General features: G+C 50.5%; 1 protein-coding gene across 1 annotated transcript in view; it reads right to left on the bottom strand.

The window, feature by feature from the left end:
• The window catches only part of SLC6A5 (solute carrier family 6 member 5), a 51,195-nt gene extending 28,882 nt beyond the window's left edge, over positions 1 to 22,313 (bottom strand). Inside the window, exons 1-7 of the mRNA XM_044260256.1 lie at positions 22,215 to 22,313; positions 21,379 to 21,915; positions 18,491 to 18,629; positions 15,519 to 15,650; positions 15,006 to 15,179; positions 7,513 to 7,654; positions 4,299 to 4,431 (exon numbers count right to left, since the gene is read on the bottom strand). Of these exons, the coding sequence (XP_044116191.1) occupies positions 4,299 to 4,431; positions 7,513 to 7,654; positions 15,006 to 15,179; positions 15,519 to 15,650; positions 18,491 to 18,629; positions 21,379 to 21,915; positions 22,215 to 22,313 (1,356 nt within the window). The remainder of the gene's footprint in view (positions 1 to 4,298; positions 4,432 to 7,512; positions 7,655 to 15,005; positions 15,180 to 15,518; positions 15,651 to 18,490; positions 18,630 to 21,378; positions 21,916 to 22,214) is intronic.
• Between the last annotated feature and the right edge of the window lie 1,133 nt (positions 22,314 to 23,446).

Below are 23,446 nucleotides of genomic sequence, written 5' to 3'. Positions count from 1 at the left end.
TGGCACCAGTCTACCGAGCTGAGACACCTGTTATCTGCCTACCGGGGCGCCTGCGTGCACACAACCATTTCTGGAGCCCCCTCTATGGGTCAGCTGTGAGTAGACCCATTTTGCAGAAGAAGAAAATGAGACTCCAATGACGCATGTCACAAGAGGTTAAACATCTCACTCAGGGTCTCCCAGTTGAAGCCAAGATCCAAACCTAAAGCCTTCTGATTCCAAAGCCTCTGTTCGTCTCAGCAGGTCTGCTGCGCTGGCCACGTGATCAGAAATGGGTGGGCAGAGCTGGGGACTGGGGGGCGGCCAGTACAGCACTAAGGGTAAAACACTGAAGGAGGCACTCACTCTCAGAGCTGACCACACGCGTGCAGGAGCCCGAGAAAGAGTGTCTCCTGAAATCTTGCCATCCCAGGCACCGTTGGTGCCATAGTACTCAGGCAGTGTGGGCCCTGAGCTCAAAGAGGCCGCAAGCTGACCTTCAGGCGGTCTGCTGGTCACCCCTGCCCCTGGAATTCTAGGGGCTGGAAGGGAGCTGGAGGTCTCACAGGAAGCAACAAGCCATTCTTGTCTCTGAGGGTCCCCCATAAGAGGAATCTAGCTCATCTTGCTGCAGGAGAAGGTGGACATCTTGTTTGCTTAGAAATGGCAGTCTGGGGCACCTGGGTGGCTTGGTCGGTTGGGCAGCTGCCTTTGGCTTGGGTGGTGATCCTGGGCTCCTGGACCGAGTCCGATGTCCGACTTTCTGCTCAGCGGGGAGTCTACGTCCCCTCTCCCTCTGCCTGCCACTCCCTGTGCTTGTGCTTTCTCTGTCACTATCTCTCTAAATAAATAAATAAATAAATAAAATCTTAAAGAGAGAGAGAGAGAGGGAGAGATACAAATGGCAGTCTGGCAGTCTTCGTGGGATTTCAATTACAAAGGAGCCGGTCAGAACCAGGAGCTTCAGCCAAGCATTCACCTTGTCTTCCAAACAATGCTCTGTGCATGATCAATGTGTGCACACCCCAGGGCAAGATAACAAATTGGGATTCATTATTTCTGGTGGCATTCCTCATTAAAAAATATATATATATATATATACATATATATATATATATATATATAGAGAGAGAGAGAGAGAGAGACCCACATATATATATATAACACCGATCCTTAGTTGGCAACCATTCTCAAAGAAGCAGAATGAGAAGTTAGCAGATCTAAAAGAAAAGCTTACCAGCCCAGGGCTCCTGAAAATTTCCCAGACCAGAAAGCCTGTAAAATCTAGCACCAGGGATTAACTCCCAAACCAACAGAAAGAACGAGCTTTAACATTGTCCTAAAAAATCATGGGTTAAGGGTGCCTGGGTGGCTCAGTGGATTAAAGCCTCTGCTTTTCGGCTCAGGTCATGGTCTCAGGGTCCTGGGATCGAGCCCCACATCGGGCTCTCTGCTCGGCAGGGAGCCTGCTTCTCTTCCCCTTTCTCTGCCTGTCTCTCTGCCTACTTGTGATCTCTGTCTGTCAAATAAATAAATAAATAAATAAATCTTTAAAAAAATATATCATGGGCTAATAAAGCTAAGAGGGTCTTAGAGAACATTCATTCTAAGCTTGAGTTTGCAGATGTGGAAAGTAAGGCCCCCGTGCTACCTGGGACTTGCCCCCCTGCCAACAACAGCTGGTGGTGGCAGAGATGGGGTGGGGAGGCCAGGGTGCTGGCTCCCAGTGGGGGGACTTTCCTCCCTGCTATGCAAACAACTCCACAGTTCTGCAAGCCCATCTCTTCCTAACAGCCCCTCCTGGGGCAAGGATGTCATGGCCTGGGAAGAGTCCAGGCTTTAAAGGGAAATACCTTAGTTTCAGATCCCACCATGGCCACTTAAAAGCTGTGTGGCCTCAGGCAATTTACTTGGCCTTGAAGCACCTCACCTTCTCTATCTATAAAATCGGAGCAAATGTCCTTCCTCAGCGGGCCCTTGTGCAGATGACTGAACTGATGCACGCGCCGCAGTTAGCACAGGGCCGGGCACGTGGTGCTCAACAAAGCTCCCCACCTCTCCCCGTCTCCCCACCGGAGCCGCGGCTTTCAGGATGTCAGAGTGGCGCGGTGCCCACCCACTACACCCGTCGTTCATCGCCACAAAAATGAGAAAAGCCAACGCTAGTGAAGAACCGACCGTATGCCGGGGATTATATGTGGCCGATCTCATGGATCCCTATAACGATCCTATGTGATACCTACTGTTACCCCCAATTACACATGCAGAAACTGAGGCTCTGTGGGTCAAATGATTCATCCACAGTTACACAGTGAGAGGTGATAAAGGCAGGATTTGAACTCAGGTGGCTCCAACCCTAGAGCCAGCAAGCCATCCTTCCCCAGGTCACCAACAGGACCACTGCTCTCCCTCCTTCTACAGCCTCCTCTCTGCAGTCCCCACCTAACCTATCCCACTAGAGACCTGTCCGCTAGAGACCTCTCTGGCCATGTCAGTCACGGTCAAGGTTGTCCTGTCTCTATCCCGAGTTGTAAGGGACAGTCCCAACAGTGAGATTTTCTTTGTGCAAATACTTGGCCTCTCTTGCTAAGTAAGCACTTGGCTGGGATCCAAGCCACAGAAGGCAAGGAGTTCAGGAACCTCAGGACACGTGGGCCATTGATGTAAGGGTCATCTCAACATTTCTCCGATTTTCCTGCTGCCTTAGAAAAACAATCTAGTCTTAACCACTTATTCAGAGCCAGCAGGCTCCTCGGGGGTCATGTGATCCCAGCTCTCAATTTACACAAGGGGAAACTGAGGCCAGAGAGGAGAACTAAGATCAGCACCACCAGCAAGTGTTCAGACAGAATGATGTTAGAACTCCAGTATGTCAGACACTCCCAGCCTGACTGCCTTTACTTTAGAAATGGGGAAGCCGAAGACTTCCGCAAGAGATAAAGGAAAATTTGCTTTTCGTTGTAGCAGAAAAACAAATAGAAGCTAAGAGCAAACCAGAAGCTAAGCCAGGCTTCACAGCCCAGGTAGAGATGTCCCCACACAGCAAAGCCCAGGGGAAGCCCTGCACTAGAACCCAGCTCCTCACCCCCAGTCTGCTTCTCCCCTAACCTTATGTGATTTGAGATGCAGCCCCTGACTCTTGCAATCCCGACCACACTGCTGGAGGCCACAGCTCAAGGCCCTGTGGCTGCAGATTACAGGGCGGGCAGCAGAAAGAGCTGTTATCCAAAGGCACCTATGGGCACGGCCATGGGCCCAGGGAGAGGACAGACTCAGCTCTGCGCTGATGGGTGCCAGGTTTGGGCACCTGGAGGGAGGTTATGAAGCCCACCTGGGAGGTGGGAGGAAGAGCTTGAGACCCTGACACCTAGACCAAATCAACCCCACAACCTCTGGTCTGAGCCCACCACTGCCACACTCATTCCTTGGGCCTGAAAGACATCTTGAGTTTCATCCTGAGCCACCCTTAGGATGATCACCCTTAGGATGATTAAATAATATTGATTATCATCAAGTGACCAGTTAACTGTTTAACAGGTTTTTGTATTTTTTTTCTAAAGCAGCAAGAAGATGAGGGGAAACAGTGTGACCCTTATAAGAATGTCCAGTGTATCCTGGGGTTTCCCAGACTCCTTGCCTTCTGTGCCTTGGAACTGAGCGTGGGGTGGGAATTCCAACCTCTCCAAAGGGCCGGGCAAAGGACTGCTCAGACAGAGTGGCCCAGTCTTTACTCAACAAAAGTCCCACTGGCAGAGCTGTCACCGTGTTGTGCTTTGGGCACGTGAAGTGGAAAAGTGTTTGGCTGTGGGGGGTTGCAAAAGGGCACGAGATGTACAGAACATAGTGGTGGCCGTGATGAGAAGGAATCCGCTTTACAATTTTGGTCTTTCTCCAGCTTCTCAGCAGAAGCACTAACTGACTAGGCAGCCACACCAAGAAGCAAAATGCCAGTAGCACTAATTCTAGAGTTAGGGAGGGAGACCGAATCATGGGACACGGGTCCCCTCTGCTGAACGAAGTGGCAGCCCCCGACAGGAGAGGAAGGAAATGAATCAGGACCCACACCATCCCTCGGGAGCTCTGTGTGCATTTGTCTCATTTGGTCCTCAAAACAGCCCTGAAAGAAAGGAGTTATTATCCCATTTTCCAGATGGGAGTGAAGTCACTTGCCCCAGGCCCTAGAGCTGCTGAGGCTCAGAGTCAGAATCACGCCCATGTACCCTGACTCTCTTGCCAGGGCTCTTTTGTGGCTTCATGATACAACCATGCCTCAGAGTCCCAGAGATTTTTTTTTTTTTAAGATAAATACAAGTTCTTACTTTTCCTGAAGTCTTGATTCCTTTAGCCAGGGATGCATACACAATCACCCAAGCCAGGAAGAGGCAGAAGGCTAGTGGCCACCTGATCTCGCCAGGATATTCAATCCCTGCAGAAATCTTCAGCACAAAGTACCTAAAAACAGCAAAGAGAGAGCAAGGAGGGGAATGAGGAGGGAGGGAGGTGACAGTCTGCAGGCTTTCCTCTCCCAGCGAAGCCAGGAGCCTTGGATAAGCCCCCGCCCTCCTCACCCCGCCAGTTAGGGACCTAACCAGATCAGGGTAAGGAATGCTCTGATCTGGGTTCCAGCCCACAGCTGTCTGCAAAAAGGCCAGCTAGAGCACTCGTTGTGGTGCAAAAACAATGAATACTGTTACGCTGAAAATAAATTTAAAAAAAATTTTTAAAAATTAAAAAAAAAAAAAAGTCCAGCTGGATTTCCCCGGTTCCCAGTTACAGGCTGGGAAGCCTCTCATGGCCCTGGGCAGCCTCTGAACAAGGCTAGGTCAGCTCCATTGGCATCCAGAGCGGCCCCAGGACAGGTGTGACAAGTCCAACGGCATTGGGGGTCCTGGCCCAGCCTGCCCTCAGGCACTCCCGAGGCTGAGGTCTTTGTGTAAGGACACACCACTAACAGGCACTCTGAACCATCAAGGACGATTTTTGTGTATTTTCTGTAGTGTTCTACTCTTTTAAGAGGCTGCATTCCAATTGCATTTGTATAATTTTAAATGTAAAAGAGTCACAAGGCTCAATGACCAAAACTGCTGCTCTGTAGGTTCGTTCAGTTGCGTTGGGCGCTGGGCGCTGGCCGAGGCTGGCTGCAATGGAAAAGCAGGGCCGGCTGGCCCTTACCCAAGGAATGCAAAGACCGAGACCATGTGAACAGAAGGGGGCTGCTGGTCATCTGTGTATCTGCTTGAGAAGCCGTGGCCCGCCTGGCAGCCCCCACATCCCTGGCAGTGGCTTGTAGCCCGGCCACCCTCCTGGGGACAGGAGGTAGTCATGGGGACAGAGTGGTGACTCAGACAATCCTTGCAACTCCGCAACAACCAGCACCGGGATTCTGGATGCAAGCACCGCGCTGTAGCCTAGCATTTCTCTGTGACCTGAACAAAGGGCCAGCTAGAATCCAGACTTCACGGGACTGCAGAAACGTTAGCCCAGAATGTTCTGACCTGCAGAGGGACGCGAAGGTGGCACCACTCCTGGCCTGGCTGGCAAAGGTGCCCTCCAGCCCGCCAGTGAGTGTGGACTCGGGAGGCCGTTAATCAGTGCACAGCCTTGCGTTCTAGAACAGCCACGCTCCTTTCTGTCTCAGCCCCTGCGGCAATCAGGGCTCAAGAGTGGAGTCAAAGTAGGCCGCCTGGGTGAAGTCAGTTAAAGGTCTGTTGTTGACTCAAGTCATGAGCCCGGGGTTGGGCTCCCTGTTCCGTGGGGAGTCTGCCTCTGCCTCTCCCCCTGCTCATGCTCTATCTTTTATTCTCTCAAATACATAAATAAAATCTTAAAAAAAAAAAAAACAATTGAGTAAAAGTGATCAGGCGTGGAAGTGACCTGCGCCCCCAAACCTTAGGAACATTTCCCAAGCAGTGCCAAGGCTCCCCCACAACATCCCCACTCCCCTCATGGGCAAACCATTTAGGCAACAATTAATTCCACAGCATCTCGGCCATGCCAAGTACGCCATGCTTTAATAAGGGACTTCTCCAAAGGCTAATAACATTTCTTCTTGGAAATGAAGACTGGTCCCAGAGGATTAGTGAAGACCACCAAAAGAAGATCTAGAATCATTCGAACCACATGGATTATGTGATCAGATTTTGTCTAACCACCAGGTCAAACTCAGCTTCCCAGTACTAAGGGTGAATCAAGACCCACTACATTATCTTCACAAAGAATTATGTCATCATTCAGCCTAACTCCCCCTTTTGTCCTGTTCTATGTACCCTCTGCGTGTATACAGGAGAGAAAACCTGGAAAAGGAATTACTCGTAATTGGGAGAAGTGGGGATAGGAATGACCACTTCTTACTATCTAAGTGAAGGCCACAAACCAGGGGTCCACTGACATGTGAATTTTATTTGGCCCCAGTGTTTTATTTGAATTAGTTTGCTAACATTTAAAATTGGAGAGACACATAAAAATTTGGATTTTATTTCCAACCTCTCATAAAACAGAAGCTCTAGAGGCACCTGGGTGACTTAGTCAATTAAGTCATGGTCCCAGGGCCAGGGGTAGGTCTTGATCCCAGGGTCCTGGGATTGAGCCCCACATCAGGATCCTTGCTCAGCAGGAAGTCTGCTTCTCCCTCTCCCTCTGCTGTTCCTCTGCTTGTTCTCTCTCTCTCAAATAAATAAGATCTTTAAAAAATAAAATTAAAATAAAATAAAATGGAAGTTCTAGCAGCAGTGGCCCAACTTCCCACAAGACAGTGAGCATTGGGAGCTCAGCAGGAACAGCCTCCCTCCCCCGTAGCAGACAAGGTTCTCTAGTTTGCCACAGTCCCCACCATTCTCTATCATCTTTTCATACTTCAAAACCTCCCTGCCAAGCCCTTGGCACATCTGAGTTTATAACCCTGACATAAAGCCTAACAGGAGAACACTCCTTATTTACCCTTCATTGAACTCTTCCCACATTTATCTACCTTAAAAAATCATTCCATAAACTTTATGAAATCTTCCTAGAAGGGCTGAGGATTTCCTCATATTCCTGAACCTCAATCCTCAAAGACCAGACAAAAATGGATGTAGAAAGTACAAAAGTAAGGCAAAACTGTTTAAAAAAAAATTAGTTCTTCTTTAAATTAAGTCATTGACGATGCCTTGTTTTCTTACTTTTTGCCTCTCTTCCCTTCTGAAGTTCAGAGGAACTAAAAATAAAAACCCAACACCTAGTTTACAGAAGGTCGGCTTTGACCCCATCGACTGAAGGTTTTGCAGTGTTCTGTCACCAACGTCGGGAGTGACAGCTCCACCAGTTCTATCCCCAGAAGCTCGCAGTCACCTCCGCGCTCCTGAACCACGACGACCAACAATCTGCTCTCAGAAGCCCCATCAGGGAAGAAACCTTCCTTCTGGGTCACTCAAGAAGTAGGGAGGGTGCAGAGGGAGGCCACCCATCCCTTGGGCCACCCACACCTCTAGATGACAACTTGAAAATTCATTCATTCACTGGGTTTCCCTTAGAAAGTTAAGGAAAAAAAACTCTTACTTGAAATACTCTTCACTCCCACTGACAAACGTCTTATTGGCCTGGCTGGTGAAGTTAACCATTGTCAAGTTGGGATAGGCAGTCATGCAGAAAGTTGAGTTCTTGATCTGTATTTTGGGATGGTCGCTGATGACGCAGGAATCTGTGTAAGAGAGCATGGGGCAGAAACACGGTGAGATCTGTACAGAAACCACACGCATGTCTCTCTCCAGCAACTGGAAAACAAGAGCCAAAAATACTTGCCAAATATTGGAGAGTAACTTTGGGGAAGTGTTAACTGAGCACAGCCAGGTGCAGACGAACCCAAGGGTTATGTGTTATTCACGCTGGAGCCCCCGGGACCCACAGCAGTGCCTTGTGCTGATGCCAAAGGCTGTTGTTTTCAGAGCACTCCCTAGATGGCCAGAAATGTGCCAAGCATTCTGCACGTGTTACCTCATTAATGTTCACAACAGCCTAGAGGTAGGTGCTATTGCCGCCTTTTTTTTAAATGGAGGAGGGGGTACACCTGGGTGGCTCAGTGAGTTAAGTGTCTGACTCTTGATTTCAGCTCAAGTCCCCATCTCAGGGTCGTGGGACTGAGCCCCATTCAGCGTGGAGTCTGCTTGACTCTCTCTCTCTCCCTCTTCCTCCCCACCCCTCCAACTCTTTCTCTCTCTCAACTAAAAATAAGTAAATCTTAAAAAAAAAAAATTCTTTTAAAAAGTGAGGGAAAAGTTCAAGGAGGCTAAGTAACTCTACTCAAATCACACGGCCAATAAGGAAGAGAATCAGAATTCAAACCCCGATCCTTATGACTATGACTCCATAGAAAACAAATGGCTTGCAAAAATGAATCTGCAAAAAAAAAAAAAAAATGAATCCGCAATTGAATTCTGAAAATTGAAATCTGCGATCTGAAATTTCATCAGATGTAAACAAGCCTTCAGAAGGACTACCTCCACAGAAGGCTTCCTAAGGAGGTGCCCTTGAAGTCGACATACAGTAAGTGCTTTAAAACACAGCCTGGGGGCGCCTGGGTGGCTCAGTGGGTTAAAGCCTCAACCTTCAGCTCAGGTCTTGATCCCAGAGTCCTGGGATCGAGCCCCACATTGGGCTCTCTGCTCCGTGGGGAGCCTGCTTCCTCCTCTCTCTCTCTGCCTGCTGCTCTGCCTGCTTGTGATCTCCATCTGTCAAATAAATAAATAAATAAAAACTTAAAAAAAAAAAAAAAACCAAAAACAAAAAACAGGCCGCATCTGCTTTCCACACACTCACGTGGGGTAGTGGAGGCAGCTGCCATGCCATGTACTTGAGGGCCTCCAGCAAGACCCCACACGTGCTTCTCAACTGGGGACAAAGCTGTCCCCCAGAGGACACTTGGCAATATCTGGAGACATGTTTATTTGTCATTTCTGGGGAATAGGGAGTTACTGGCATCTAGTGGTTAGAGGCCCCTGACTCCGCCAAATATCTTCCAGTGCCCAGGACAGCCCCCCCCACAGAATTATCTGGTGAAAGTGTACAGAACATCAAGGTTGAGAAAGGCTGACCAAGGCTGGGGTGGGGCAAGGGGACTCACCATGTGGCTCTTAGAGTGTCAGGCACTGTGATGGACACTAACAATGCTTATCCCGTGAGATCCTCATCAGATCTGCAGGTGTATATTATTATAATACTTTAAATTTTTTAGAGAAAGAGAGTGGGGGGCAGGGGCAGAGGAGGGAGAGAGGATCTTAAGCAGACTCTATACCCAGTGTGGAGCTCAAGGTGGGGCCTGATCTCACAACCCTGGGATCATGACTTGAGCTGAAATCGAGAGTCAGATGCTCGACCAACTAAGCCACCCAGACGTCCCTATTATGTTCATTTTAAATAGGAACAAGCTGAAGTCTTTCTGTCCATATTACAAGCCTCTCTGACAGCTTTATAAAAACTCATCACTTGACAGTTTAAGTAGAGTCCACCAACATACCATTTTATCCTAAAAGATATTACTTTACAAAGGAGTGAAAAGCAACAGTAACAATGGCAAATGCTTACATGAAGCATACCAGTTACTGTGCTTTATATGTACCAATTAATTTAGGCCTCTCATCACCCCTATGAGGTAGGTCTGCCACCTGTCTAGGCTGCAGATAAAGAAACGAAGGCACAGAGAAGAGCATGCTTTAAGATCATGCAGCAAAATCAGGAGGCAAACCAGCATTCTCTCTCTGGGAGCCATGATCTCAGCCACTCTGTGAGGAGGCAGCGAGCAGGGATCATAGACTTGAACAACGTCAGAAGGCAGGCTGGTGACACAAATAATGAAGGCATAAAAGAGGGTCATAAGGGAGGTGAGGACTCTGGCAAACCAGAGAATGTTCCAGCCAACCCGTGCCATGCCTTTTCCAGGTGTTCTGGGAAAAAGACACAGAAGATGTGCATATCTATGTGAAACCTCTCCATTTTAAAACGTTGGAAGTAAGATCAAATTACTTTTAAATATCATGGACCAAACTCTGACCACAAAAGAGCACATGGGCCCCCAGGTCTGAAACATGAGCTCCCAATGCATGCCCTCCGTGGAACAACAAAGTGGGTAAGATCATAGGTGCCGAGGCTCCTCTGTCTGGAGAGTTTAGATGAGTTCCTTGACCTGTCCAAGCCTCTCCTGTTGGATAATAGTTGTGTCTAGGTCACAAAATTGCTGAAAAAGCCCAAGTAATGAAAAAATAATTCTCACCATGCCTAGCGCACTCTTGGACTCCATCGGTTTTAGCCATAACTCAGTCATCTTTGTTACATCTTTTCATGAGGTGGGCATCTCTAGTCCTTAGCATCCTCTCCCACAATGCCCCTGGCCAGCCACAAGTCACCTATGGCCTCCCACCCATTCCCCTAGAAGATATCACTGTATCGGATAAAATGTTAAAAACCACACTTGTATGAATCTCTTCCCTCTGATGAGTTCTTCAGACCAGGTTTTCAGCGGTGCGACCGACTTCGGGGCCAGAGTTCCCTGCAGGGGGAGCCGTCCCGCGCATCGCAGGACACTGGACAGCACCGCTGCCCTCTGCCCACTAGATGGCAGGAGCACGCACCCGGCACCGCCCGCACCCCACCATCCCGATGCGACAACCCCAAATACGTATAAACATGATCAAATGTTTCCTGAAATATCTCCCCGGGGTGGAGAGCCACTGCTTTGAATGTCCTCAGAATACCTTCTTATTCAACACTCTCTTCTTTAGTCTAATCAAATGACAGGTTTCCAGAGGGCTTCCGGCCCAATAACTGTCAAATATTTACAGAGGGAGCATTTGCTTTCCCAGCAGCGATCTGAGCGAAGGCCGGAAAGGGCGCTCGGTATCACTTTTAAGTGTGCACGGTAGTGATTTCCTGTCCTCCTGCCAAAAAGTACATCCATCCCCCCCGAGACTGAAGACGTCGCTAACGGGCGGGCAAACGCCACTTCGCTTGCTTCCAGAACTCCCACTATGAATCACGCTGGGCAGCTTCGCTAGATAAGGGCCCTGGGCTCTGGATGTCTCCGGATCCTTGCTCCCCGCGGCAGCGCAAGGTCACACCATTCCTGCGTCATTGCGGCGGGCTTCCCGCCGCCGCAAGCCTCCTGCAGTATCCCTTCTCACCGCTGGGCGGCAGCAGCGTGCTTCCCGGCGCCTCCAGGTGGGCGGGCGGAGGAATGACAGGCTGTTCCCAGTGCGGTGGCCCCCGCAAGGAGGAACAAAGACCCGCGAATAAATCGGAAGCTGGTGGAATGGGCCTCTCTTTACTGGGGCAGTTATTGATAAATGAAAACACACGAAAGACAAGGGAGGAAAAAGGATCACTGAATTAAAGTGCTAATGAAAATGAAGCCTTTCCAGAAATAGAAATGGTGTTTATGGTGTCCCCATTTTAAATGACCCGGCCAGCTCCTAAATTTCACAGGACAGTGACTGGTCTCTCTTGTCAGGGCATGGGTTAGCCATTCTCCCTTACAGAGACCTGAAGGGTTGGGTCCTCCTGAGGAAGACAGTCTCTCTTATAACCTGTAACTTAAGAAATACACTGCAAGCCCAGCCTCTACCCAGGGACAGAGCCCGGGGTTGGGTGGTTTAGAGGGCCCTGGCACCTCGCGGGTGAGGTGGGCCTCCAGAGTGACTGGACCCCAGCTCGGCTGAGCCAGCCATGGGACAGACACCTCCCCACTAAGGCTAAAGGTCCTAACTGTGAGCCAATCCCTCCCTCTTGAGACCAGTGGCCCGCTCTTTCCTGGTAAGGCAGCGACAGAGAGAGGCTGAGCCTGGAGTGGAAGAGTGGAACACTGTACCAGGGGAAGGGATTTTTTTCCCCCATTTCCTAAACAAGCCCCTCTCAGAATGGCCATTTGGGAAAGAATCTGGAATATCCACTGTCTGAACTCCTGACTTGTCCATCAGAGCAGTGGGGCCAGAAAAGGTGCTAGTATCTCTGCAAGTCAGACCATCAGCACCTTTCCGAAGTCAGCCCAGGACCCCGAAGGACCAATACATCCACAAGGGCGAGCCTGGCCCCAGGAACAGAGCACAGACATGTGCAGAGAGCACAGAGACGAACAGACAGGGGTAGGGGGTGAGGGTAGCTGCACAAAGATAGTGGGGAATGGGGCACCTGGGTGGCTCAGTGGGTTAAGCCTCTGCCTTTGGCTCAGGTCATGGTCTCAGGGTCCTGGGATCAAGCCCCGAATCGGGGTCTCTGCTCAGCAAAGAGCCAGCTTCCCCCACCCCCACTCTCTCTGCCTTCCTCTCTACCTACTTGTGATCTCTCTCTCTCTCTCTCTCTCTCTCTCTCAAATAAATAAATAAATACATCTTTAAAAGAAAAAAAGATAGTGGGGATTGACATCTTGCTTTAAAAAAAAAAAAAAAAGCAAAAAATGTAAAGCACTTGCTAAGAATGAGATAAAAATCTGTCCAGCCTGTCCATGTGCTCCCAGGGAATAGCCAGAGTGAACAATGTCCATTGTTCCTCTCTGCTCAGAGCTTGCATAGTTTTTATGGTTTGTACCAGTCAACTAGGAGCTCAGCTGCTAATGCCCTTACTCTCTGCCTTTAATGTCTCCTGGGTTTCTGTGAGCCAGACTGGACACTCCACAAAGCCAGGGGCTTTAACATGAGTAAAAGGGTTTCCACGGTACCCAGTATGTAAAATGTGGTTACGGTCAGTAAGCATTAACGTGCTAGAGAAATGTCAGTAGGTATCATCAGCTGACAAGAAGGTTGTTTCTGAGCTACGCTCCCTCTTGGAGGACCGCTACAGGACACTGATCACCGTGTCCCACGCGGTGCCTGATGGAAGTCTCAAGGGAAACTCCCCGCAGAGCCCGAACCAAGCCAGCCGCCCTTTTTTCAGCAGACACTTCACTTCCTTCCCAGGCAGGATCTGGCAAGGACAAGCAAGGCTCTGAGACGACCTTGAGGTATTTCTGCATCTAGGTCCTAGAGCCTGGGGAATGCTCTAGCAAACCATTCAAGCAGCTTATTGTTAGTTGTGATTCTGCAAAGGGCTACCAAGTGGCATTGTCTTGGAGAGCAGCTTTGCAGAGGTGACCCCTGGGTGGGGCAGAAACTGTGGCAAGAAGGTAAGGCCCTCCAGTCCAAAAATGGTGAGGGGCATCCTAACGAAGGGGTGTGGACAAACTCCAACCCAGTGGTTCTTTAGTTCCCCGGGGAACTTTAAGACCACAGATTCCTTGATTCCATCCCCAAACTGTCCCATTTAATTGGTCTGAAGTGGACCCTAAGTGACGTTTTGATCTGTCAGTTCCTCGGATGATTCTGATACGCAGCAGCCTGGGCTGAGAACCGCTGCCCTCACCCAAGAACCCATCGACATGGAGACTATGCAGATAAGAACACTGAGGCCCAGAGAGTCTAAAGGACACTTACTCTTGGCCATACCATCAGTGAGCCACACCTGGGAACCTCCACAAATCCCCGCCCCCCCACTCCAGAGCACTTCCGGGTAAACACAGTTTGAATTGAATGGGCACAAGTCTTTAGTTTCAGCTCTTATTCAAAACCTCTTCATGCCTGGGTGGCTCAGTGGGTTAAGCCTCTGCCTTCAGCTCTGGTCATGATCTCGGGGTCCTGGGATTGAACCCTATATGGGGGGGGTCTCTGCTCAGCGGGGAGCCTGCTTCCTCCTCTCCCTTTGCCCCTCCCCACCCCACTTGTGTGCTCTCTCTCCCTCTCCCTCAAAAATAAATAAATAAAATCTTTAAAAAAAAAAAACCTCTCTAGGTGTAGGTGGTCACAGCATGCATGTACATGCCCATGTGTAAAAACATGCCAGTGTACGTCAGGGCCTGTAGGTTTGTGTATCTCTCTGGCGGTGCAGGAAGGAAGAATTCATCTTTCTCTCAATATACTGAAAGGGTTGAAGAACCCCGCATCTCTGCAGTGAGCTAGCTGAAAGGGCACAGGAGCCAAGAGCCCACCAGCTAGACATCGTGGGAGTCTGACCTCAGCGCAGACTCAGGTAACAACAGGGAATAATAGAGCTGCTGGGAAAACAAGAAACGGCTTGCTTACTGACGCCCACTGAAATGACGGGAGACCAAAGGCGGCCGAGGTACCTCGATTTCTGGAGGGCTCCCATGCCGTTTGTTTCTTGTTGCCTGACACCAGTCCCGTGAGGTGGGTAGGATAAAGAATAGTATTATTTCTACTTGACTAAAGACAAAAGTACAGATGCAGAGAGCGAAGTTACCTGACCCAGACCCACGTCCTGTCAGGCACAGGGAGGTCATGCAGACCGGAGGGTCTGGCCCACAAGTCTGCCCGGCTCCTCCTCACTTTTTCTTTTTGCCTTAGACCAAGCAAGCGGAAAGCTCCCCACAAGCCTTCAAGTCCCAGGGGATTTCAGGTCTGAAGGGGACCTTCAGGAACTCTCCCTATCTACCCAGGCAGACAGACATCCCCATTTTAGGTACTGCATTATCCACATTTCTGTCAGAGGTCTTCGAGTCGAACATCTGTCCTCAGAGATACCTCATGCACTGAGCAGCGTTTTGTCAAGGGTGGACCGAGGATCACATGACTCAGACCCCATCGCTTTCGACTTGTCCCCTGCAAGCAAACCGAATTGCCTGCAGACCTTGCTAAAATGCCAATTCCCAACCCCGCCCAAATCTGCCGTATCAGACTCTCTGGTAGGCCTGTTAATCTGCATTTTTTTTTTTGAACAGACACCCATTAGGCATGAGCAAACAAAGCTTGATTACTCCTCCTCTGAGTCATGAGCTCTTGAAATGTTAAAATTAGGGGCGCCTGAGTGGCTCAGTTGGTTAAGCATCTCCTCCGCCGGCTCAGGTCATGAGCCTGCTTCTCCCTCCCCCCCTCCCCCTGCTTGTGCTTCCTCTCTCTCACACATTCTGTCAAGTAAATAAATAAAATATTTTAAAAACAAATGTGAGAGTGAAGTGTATGTGGTTGTTTGTTTTACTCTCTGTGCCCACCACTTAAGGTAGGTATATCCGAACTTACCTAATAAAAGTTTGGTTTTATCTTTGCATTCTGGTGTGTTCCAAGGGTTGTTGCAAGAGCCCCAGGGCAGCACAGACACAAAGGAGGCAAACAGGTAGAAAAGTGTGTAGCAAATTATCACATTGTAGTATATGGCTATTAGGACGGAGATGATGAGCATTGCGATGCCACAGCCTGCGGAAGCAAAATTGCCAGGGATTTATTCCAACCCCGAACCTAGGGAATTCTAACAGTTGGGCGCAGGGTGGGCAGCTAGGTGGTGGCTCTCTTTTACACACAGATACACGAACAGAGGAGGACACTCTATCAGGGAAATTGAGGCACTCTCCTGGGAAGAGAAAATGCCACAGGCAACCTTAGGTCACTTTCCAGAGGGTCTCAGAAGTGGAATTGATCAAATAAAGGAAACCGTCAATTCTACTGTTCACAAAAGCAGATGGCCCTCCTGGAGGCCACGCGGTGCCAGAGAGAGCATGATAGGGCGGAGGAGGTGGGAAGGCAGGGTAGACTCACCTTGTAGGGCCGGGATGGCCTTCCACACAGACACTGGCCCCTGGCTGGCAAACTGGCCCAGTGACACTTCTAGGAAGAAGATGGGTAACCCGGCCAGAGCCAGCATCATCAGGTAGGGAATGAGGAAAGCACCTTTGGAAGAGAGAGCAGCAAGTGAGAGCCCTGGGAGACCAAGGCTGTTTTGGACCACATTTGCCCTCTGCGGTGGGAGCTGGCTTGCCCTCGTTTTTTCCAGGAAACTTTTGATATTCCAGCTCAAACAAAGGCACCCAGGGACATTTAATCCCTCTCCTCTACAAAATGTAAGAGTACCCTGCAAACACACTCCTCTTTCCAATTCCCTACTGGATGGGTGACTAGGGGTTGTGTGCTATTGGGTTTTATTCTTTTCTCTTTCTTTTCTTTTATTATAGCATTTCTATGTCCCCAAATTAAGCTCTTCCAGCATGCAACAGATCCACACCTTTGTCTCAATGCTGGAGTGAGATTTGGTGAAATCTTCTGGGCATCTCTACCCTCCGAGGACCTAACATCTACTAAGGTAGATTCCAAGAGCCCTTCTGTGCAATAACCCGAATTACCAGCATACCTCCTGGCTGTGGGTCCTGGGTCTGCTCTGCCAGACAAGTGGCTATAATATCCTTCTCCCCACCACTACAGCCACCAGCACTCCCCAACGTCCTTCCCCACATAAAAAGTCCCTTCTGTCCTTCAAGGGCAATTCAAATGCTTCCTCCTCCTTCCTTCCTTCCTTCCTTCCTTCCTTCCTTCCTCCTCCTCCTCCTCCAAATGCTTCCTTCCTTCCTCCTCCTCCTCCAAGAAGCCTCCCTCTTCTGTCCTCCCTCAGTCACTTCCCCGGGCACTGAGCACTTGACAATATTTATTTGGTGTCTTATGTAGACTTCGCGTCTTATCTTATCTAGATCCCTGGGGCTGTCAACTCTTCATCTCTTTATTCCCTGGAACACCACCCCCCCATCCCCAACCAGGGCAGTAGCAGTCAGGAGGCCTCCACAGACTGCGAGAGGTTCTCTGGGGCTCTTTTCCCTTCAATGATTGTTGTAGGTTGTTTGGGAAGGCTCTGGGAAACAGCCATGATCTTTGAAAAGATTGGACCAGGAAGACTGTTGCAAGGGTCAGAGCCCATTTGGACATCAGGGATGCCAGAGCCCAGAATGCTGTGCTCCAGGGAAGGGAAGCTGATTTTTTTCTGCTCTATTCTTTCCAACTTCCTGTCTGGCAGAAGGACCCCTGCCCAGGCCTCTCCAGCCAGGGAAGGTCCAGCAGTATCCTCAAGTGGATGGAAATTAAAACCAGGGATCCTGCTCTAGCCTCTCCTGATGGGGTTTTTGAGAAAGATGTGGATTATGCAATCCTTCTCTTCTGTTTCTGAGGAGGAGGAGGCAAGGGGAGCTCTCCAGTGCTGAGGGCCAGAAGGGGGTTGCCAGAGCTGCAGTGGGGGGTGGGGGAGTGGGGAGGAGTCTGCCTCCCCCTCCTTGTGCCTGGCTCCACAAGGAGCTCCTGGAACCCCAGGACCAGAAAAGGCGATAAGGGGCAGGGACAGGGACAGGGTGGAGGGCAACACTGGAGCAGTTTCGCCTCCGCCCGCTGAAACTCCCTCCCTAGCCCCATCCTGCGGTACCCAGCTGCTCGCTGTCAATGGAAATCTTAGTATAGCATCTCCAGCCCAATTCCTGAATCCTGAGCTGGGACTCCTGCTGAAAACCAAGCGGAAACCCAGCTAGAGGGCCTAGGTTTGTGTGGCCGGCACACGTTCTTCTGTTTCTAGGGCATCTCTGATTGCAAAGGGTCTACAGTCCTCCTAAGTACTTGTCAGTGCGTCCTTATTTGGAATTGGAGGGGAGAAGGCGTGTTTTTCTATTTTAATCACCCCAGAGGGAAGCACCTGTCTCCTGTCCGGAGCCCACCCAAGAGAAAACAAAATAGGAATAGGAAAACAAAATAGGAAAATCCTAACCTGGGGCGGGGGTGAGAGTCTCTTTGGTCCTAGGAGGACCAAATTCCTATTGCAAATTCCTATTCCGAGATTGGAACTTGTTAGTTTGGGCAGTGTGGGGCGGGCAAGCCTCTGGTTAAGCGGCTTCAGGGTGGCAGAGGGCAAACAAAAGGGACCTGGAACGTGCTGGGTGCTGGGTCCCTCCTCCTTGGTGGGCACACAAGACGTACAGGGGATTCTAGCGGACTGGCAGGTGGCGTGTGCCTAACCCGCATCTTTACCATTTCCGAAATGGTTTTCCTTCGAAAGCAGCTTCTTCCACCCAGTGAAGACCAATGAAACGGAAACCGGTTTTGCCAATTTGGCTAAAGTCAAAATCTGCCCCGCATGTGCCCAAGAGGTTGTATCTGTGGGGATACTTCTGAGAGGGTTTAAAAAAAAACTTTTCTTAAATTAAAAAAAAAATTTTTTTTCTGAGAGGTTTTTGAGAATACAAGCCCCGGCTTCTCTCCACTCATGCCGTGTGTTTTGCTCGCAGTCTGCATTATGCGAGACTCAAGTACCCATTCCCAAAGTCTCCCAGGTAGGCTCAGATTTCCAGGTTTTAATCTTAAACCGTCCTTAATTTGGTGTCCAGGACCACACAGCTACTGTACTACAGCACACATAAAGTGTGCTGCTACCAGAATATTCGTCAGCTAAATTAGAGTTTGAACTCCCCTCTGTCAATGCCCACTTGGCTGGGGAGCCAGTCCCGCGGGCTGGTTCAGTGGGGGATCAGGGAGGCCCACCTCTCCCGAGTCTCCTGATAAAAGCCTCCTGCATCCAGGGCCAACCAGTTACAGTGCCTCCTGCCCTCTGGCTCAGCACGGATGCCTACCGGGGATGGGGCTGGAGCGTGAGGAGGCTGCTGGGAGCCTCTCCTCCCAGCCCCCTCCCAGGGCTCTGCGCACCTCCCCAACCCGCAAGTGCCCGCCCCGCCGCGCCGCAGGCGGAAAGACCGGAAAAGCCGTACCTCCCCCGTTCTGGAAGGCCAGGTAGGGAAACCTCCAGACATTGCCCAGCCCCACTGCATACCCCACCATGGACAGGATGAAGTCCAGTTTGCTGGACCAGTTCCCTCGGGCCTTATTCTCATCCCCTTGCTCGTCCTCCTGGGGGCGGAAAAGCACATTGTCGGATAACAGCCCCGGGGGGTCGGTCGCAAGCAGGCCCCATTCCGCCCCTCCCCCCTGCTGAGGGTCTTTCCCCGCAAGCAGGCCCCCATTTTCCAACCGAGGATGCATTGGCAAGCAGGACCCCAATCTGGAAGAGAAGATGCATCTCCAAGCAGGGCCCTCACCCCTCAACCCTGCACTGAGAGCCTTCCAGCAAGCAGGCTCCCGATTCGGATCTGAAGATTCCTCTTCAACAGACCCCTAAACCCCTCCTTCCCAATTCCTGCAGTCAGGGCACACCAGCAAGCAGCTTTCCCCAAACCCTGAACCTGTTGGTTGGTTGCAAGCAGGTCCCTCCATCCCCAACCCCTGACCAAGAATTCAATTGGCAAGCAGCCCCCCCCCACCCCCACATCATGCCTAGATAGCAAGCAGATCCCTAACCAACCCCCTCCCTTCCCTAAACCCTCAACACAGGCCTTCCTCAGCCCTTTCTCCCTCTGGAGTCTGCTAGTCCAGAAATAGAGCTGCAATGCCCAAAGCCAGCCAGAGCCCCTGCCTTACGTTCTCTGCCAAAGCCTTCAGGCAGAACCTGCCTCATCCGCTAATTTAAGGGCGCCACCTCTTAACACCAGGGAAAGGTGAACAGGCAGGAGGGAGACGGGGGTGTGAAACAAGAGGAAGGACAGAGAAGAGACAGGACATCCAAAGCCTTGAGTTCTGGTCTAAACTTTACCACTGGATAATCCCAGGCAAGCCACTTGCTCTCTCTGGGCCTCTGGGCCCCCATCTGAAAAAAACTAGGGGCTCTGAATAACTATCCCCTGAGGCACTTTCCAGCTCCAGCAATCTATGGACCTTTGAGGCTCACCTCTCCAAATTCACCCTAAGATGCTCTCTTAGGGGCAATACCTTGTTCTGGAATGCCTCACTACTAAGCACCAAAGGATGGGAGTGAGGCCACCTCAAATAAATTCAAAATGCTCAGGACACCACACAAAGGTTCCAGGGACCCAAGTCACTGCCTGGCTTCTGCCTCCTCAGTCATACTTCATTTCCTATTCTAGCAACCTGGTAGGTCTCACACTCTGACACGGGCTGTGGGCGGTAAAGAAGCTATCAGGACAGGAGGAAGTCTCTGGAAGAGAGGAGGGCCAACGTAGGTGTCAGAAAGGCAAGAACAGAAAAATGGGCAGAGATGAAGATAGGCAAATACCGGGCTTCATCTGCTCTGAACATCTGCAACATCCCCCCCACCGCCACTCCCTCCCAGGCACACCCCCTCCCGCCCCACACACCATCCCTTTCTTCCCCAGCTAAAGGGGTGGGAGTTCCAGCTGCTTTTGCCGCAGTGCGGAGGTTAAGCAAGGCATCTGAAACAATTTTCTGCCTCCACCTGGGTTCACACTATTGGGCCACATGCTGTCAGAGGCAGCTAATATATACAGACAAACGCTCCAGAAGTGGACTCCCAAAACAGGGGCAAGTGGGAAAGCCTCAGTGTACGTTCATTTCTAGTTCTTATTCTAATATCTGGGCTCCTGCAGTGTGAGCCTGTGGATAAGTGTGTGTGTGTGTGTGTGTGTGTGCACCTACAAACACTAGAATTACCATGAACACAAGCGCTGTATAAATCTGAAATCTCACACAGGCAGATGTCTTGATTCGGGCACCCACCACGGGATGCTTGCCTAGCCCCCAAGCCCAGGGAAGGGGAGGAGACTGCAGAAAGACTGGAGGTGGGGAGGGAAGAGCTAAAATAGGTGAGACAGGACTGAGGAGGGAAGAGATCAGAGGAAGGAGAGGGATGGGAGGGAAATGGAAGAAGATCAGAGCCCACGAGAGAGGGTAATAGTAACCAGTATTAGCTGCCTTATCCCTAACCCAGAATTGGGATTTTGTGGATTTTTCATGCCTCTGGTTGAGCATAAAAGATCAAATCCAGAGGTAGGTCCAGATTTGTGGGGCATGGAACTTACTCAGTTGAGATATTTCCCCTTAATATAAGAACACCAAAATATACAAAGTTATGATAACGAAGTAAGATACTGGGTTTTGGAAGGGTCCTGAAGCTTAAGCTTCGAAGCAGCTTCATGTAAACCCACCTCTCATCAATCAGTGAGTTCTCATATGATAACTGGTAACTCTAAGTGAAAAGGCTGAGATACTTAAACTGTTATTCCCCCGCTGTGCGGGGGAGGGGGGAGGCAGGGGCTGTGTTCCTCGGTATTCATTTGTTTTTTAATTTTTATTTTTAAAAGTAGGCTCTGGCCAGCGTGGAGCCCACTCGTGGGGCTTGAACTCAGGACCCTATGTTGAGATCCAGCCGGAGGCTCAACTGACTGAGCCACCCAGGTGCCCCTTTTTAATTTTTTTTAATTAAGGAAAAACATTTTAAAAGACTCGGTCATAGACAAAAGGGGGAGTCCTGTTTTCATAAACCTGTCTGCCTCAACTGCTTAACGAAGCTGCACCCCAATGTCTGAGACTACCGAGAATGGGGAGGGGCAGGTAGTGGCAGCTCCTGAGTTCTCAATCTCTCTGGCAGGGTCACTACGGCCCTCACGCCCTGAACTGGGGACCCCAGCGCAGTGCGAGCTTCCGAAGCCCCAAAGCTGCCTCCCGCATCCATTACCTGGCACTGCCAACCGGTCTCCCCATCAGCACACGTGCACCCGCCACAGCCCGGCTCGCCTCGCACGCCTAGGGAGCAGGAGGCGGCGCGGGCTGAGCGCGACCTGCTTACCTGGGCGACAGCGGTGGCCACGCTGCCCGGGAGCACGGACGTGATTCCATCCGTGCCCAGCACCACGGTGCTCTGGCTCATATTCACCCAGCCCACAGCCGGGGTATTGTTCCGCTCCAGGGTGCCCTTGCCCACACTCACGTTAGCATCCCCCTCGGGGCCGCGCAGGGCCGGAATCTTACAATGAAGAGCGTTGCCGGGCCCGGCGGCCCCAGAAGGAGCGGCGGCCTGCGCGCTGCGCGCCTCGTTCAAGTCTCTCAGAGCTGCGGAGGCCGCCGGCGCCCGAGGGCTACTGAGTTTGCAAGCCCCCACTCCCGGCCGCTCGGTCTCGCAGGCTCGCGGGTCAGGGGACTGGAAAGTTTGGGCGCCTGTGGAAGCGGACCTGGGCACACGCGGCGTTGGTGCGGCGGCGGCAGCGGGAAGCTCCTGCTCCGGGCTCGTCCTGGGTGCGCACGGGCCATCGCGGTGGCCCACCGCCATCGCCGCCCCCAGGCTGTTGGCTGGTTGTGTGTTCATTTCTTTGGGAGCACCGCAATCCTGCAAATACAATGTGAAGTTCGTGCACACACACAAAGTCACGGCTGCTTTTAAAATACCTGTACCTGCATATAAAGACGTTCACCACTCAGGTCCAGACACGAGATCTACGGAATAAACTGGAATCTGAATTTTTTTTTTCCCCTCTCCAAGAAAAACCGTATTTCTCAATTTGCCCGTCTTGGCAATAACCAGATGGCATAAAGCGGTTACTATTCCTCTCCTTGATCGTGAGAAAACTAAGGAAATAGAAATTTTTTTTGGAGGGGGGGAGAAGAGGAGGATGGAAATAACCCTACAGCCATGAGCTCCCTGCTCTCTTTGGATTTCACATCACGGCTGTAGGTGCCCACCTCCCCATCACCATTGTAGAAAGATTCTTTAATTTTCCGCCCCATTTCCTTTGTCATTCAATAATGCACATTGCCTTTTTTTTTTTTTTTTTTTTAGCGATAGGCAAGCTGTGGCCACAAAGCTGATGCCCTGGCACCAGCGGGGTTTTCAGGCCAAATCAGTTGTGCAAATCCCAGCGCACCATCCCTACCCTCCAGGTAGCAAAGGTAGGGGTAAGGGCTGCAATCAACACAACAAGAACAACAACCCCACAACCACCATAATAAACCAGATGTAAAACACAAGAGAGTAACCAGGTTTGTTATCTTACACAACCTACACACTTCCAGATTCCCAGATATGTAAAACAGCAGGCAAAGTTTTTGGATTCTCCTTCTCCCTCCAATAACTAACCACAGGAGTCTATTGTCCTTCATGCCCCTACACCTGCTTGGGGGCCAAAACTCAGGACTAATTTTCATTTGCTTTTTCTCAGTTGAGTTTCAAATGAAAAGAAATGCCTGCGGTGCTTTTTCTGTCTGCTTCCTCTCCTCCTGTTATCTTTCAGGGCTCCCTAAAAATTAGCACTATTATTTACTACTACACTGTAAGAATGGTCATATAACCTTCACCTCAACAGCACACATCTCATCTAACCATCTTTCATAAATGCACAGAACTCATTAATTTGCACCAGATCTAAGTACCGTGGCTCCAGCAAGCGTTCTTATCTCAATAGCCTCTAGGACTCCGAGCGCCTAGCCTCAGTACCGGCACCTGGCTTTCAGCACCGAGGACGGTGCCCAGGGTCCCAGTTAAGAGATCTCTCCAACCTCCACACTCAGGAAACTATTTCCCATCTCAAGTGATGCTCGCAAAAACAAAATACCTACAGCTTTGAGAACTGCCCTCCCTTCCTCTTCCAAAATGCACAGAACACTTCAAAAAGAAGTATTCTAAACGAATCTGCCCTCCCTCCACCCTCAGCTCCCTCTTCTCTTAAAAGAACAAAAGCAAACACTCACCATGTCTGACACGGGCAACAGATTGAACCGGTTGAGAGTGAAACCAGCTATTGACAAGACTGGGTTTGACTCCAGCAAGAGAGGCGCTTTCTATATCTCCTTGGGAAAGGCCAGGTTTGCGTCAGTGCAAAGCAAGGTGCCCTTCGTTTGACATTTTCTTGATAACACAAGTT

The sequence above is a fragment of the Neovison vison genome, chromosome 7 (genome assembly GCF_020171115.1).
Source record: "Neovison vison isolate M4711 chromosome 7, ASM_NN_V1, whole genome shotgun sequence".
NCBI classification, from domain to species: domain Eukaryota; kingdom Metazoa; phylum Chordata; class Mammalia; order Carnivora; family Mustelidae; genus Neogale; species Neogale vison.
The sequence above is the reverse complement of the archived record's forward strand: the minus strand, read 5'-3'. Positions and strand labels throughout refer to the sequence as shown.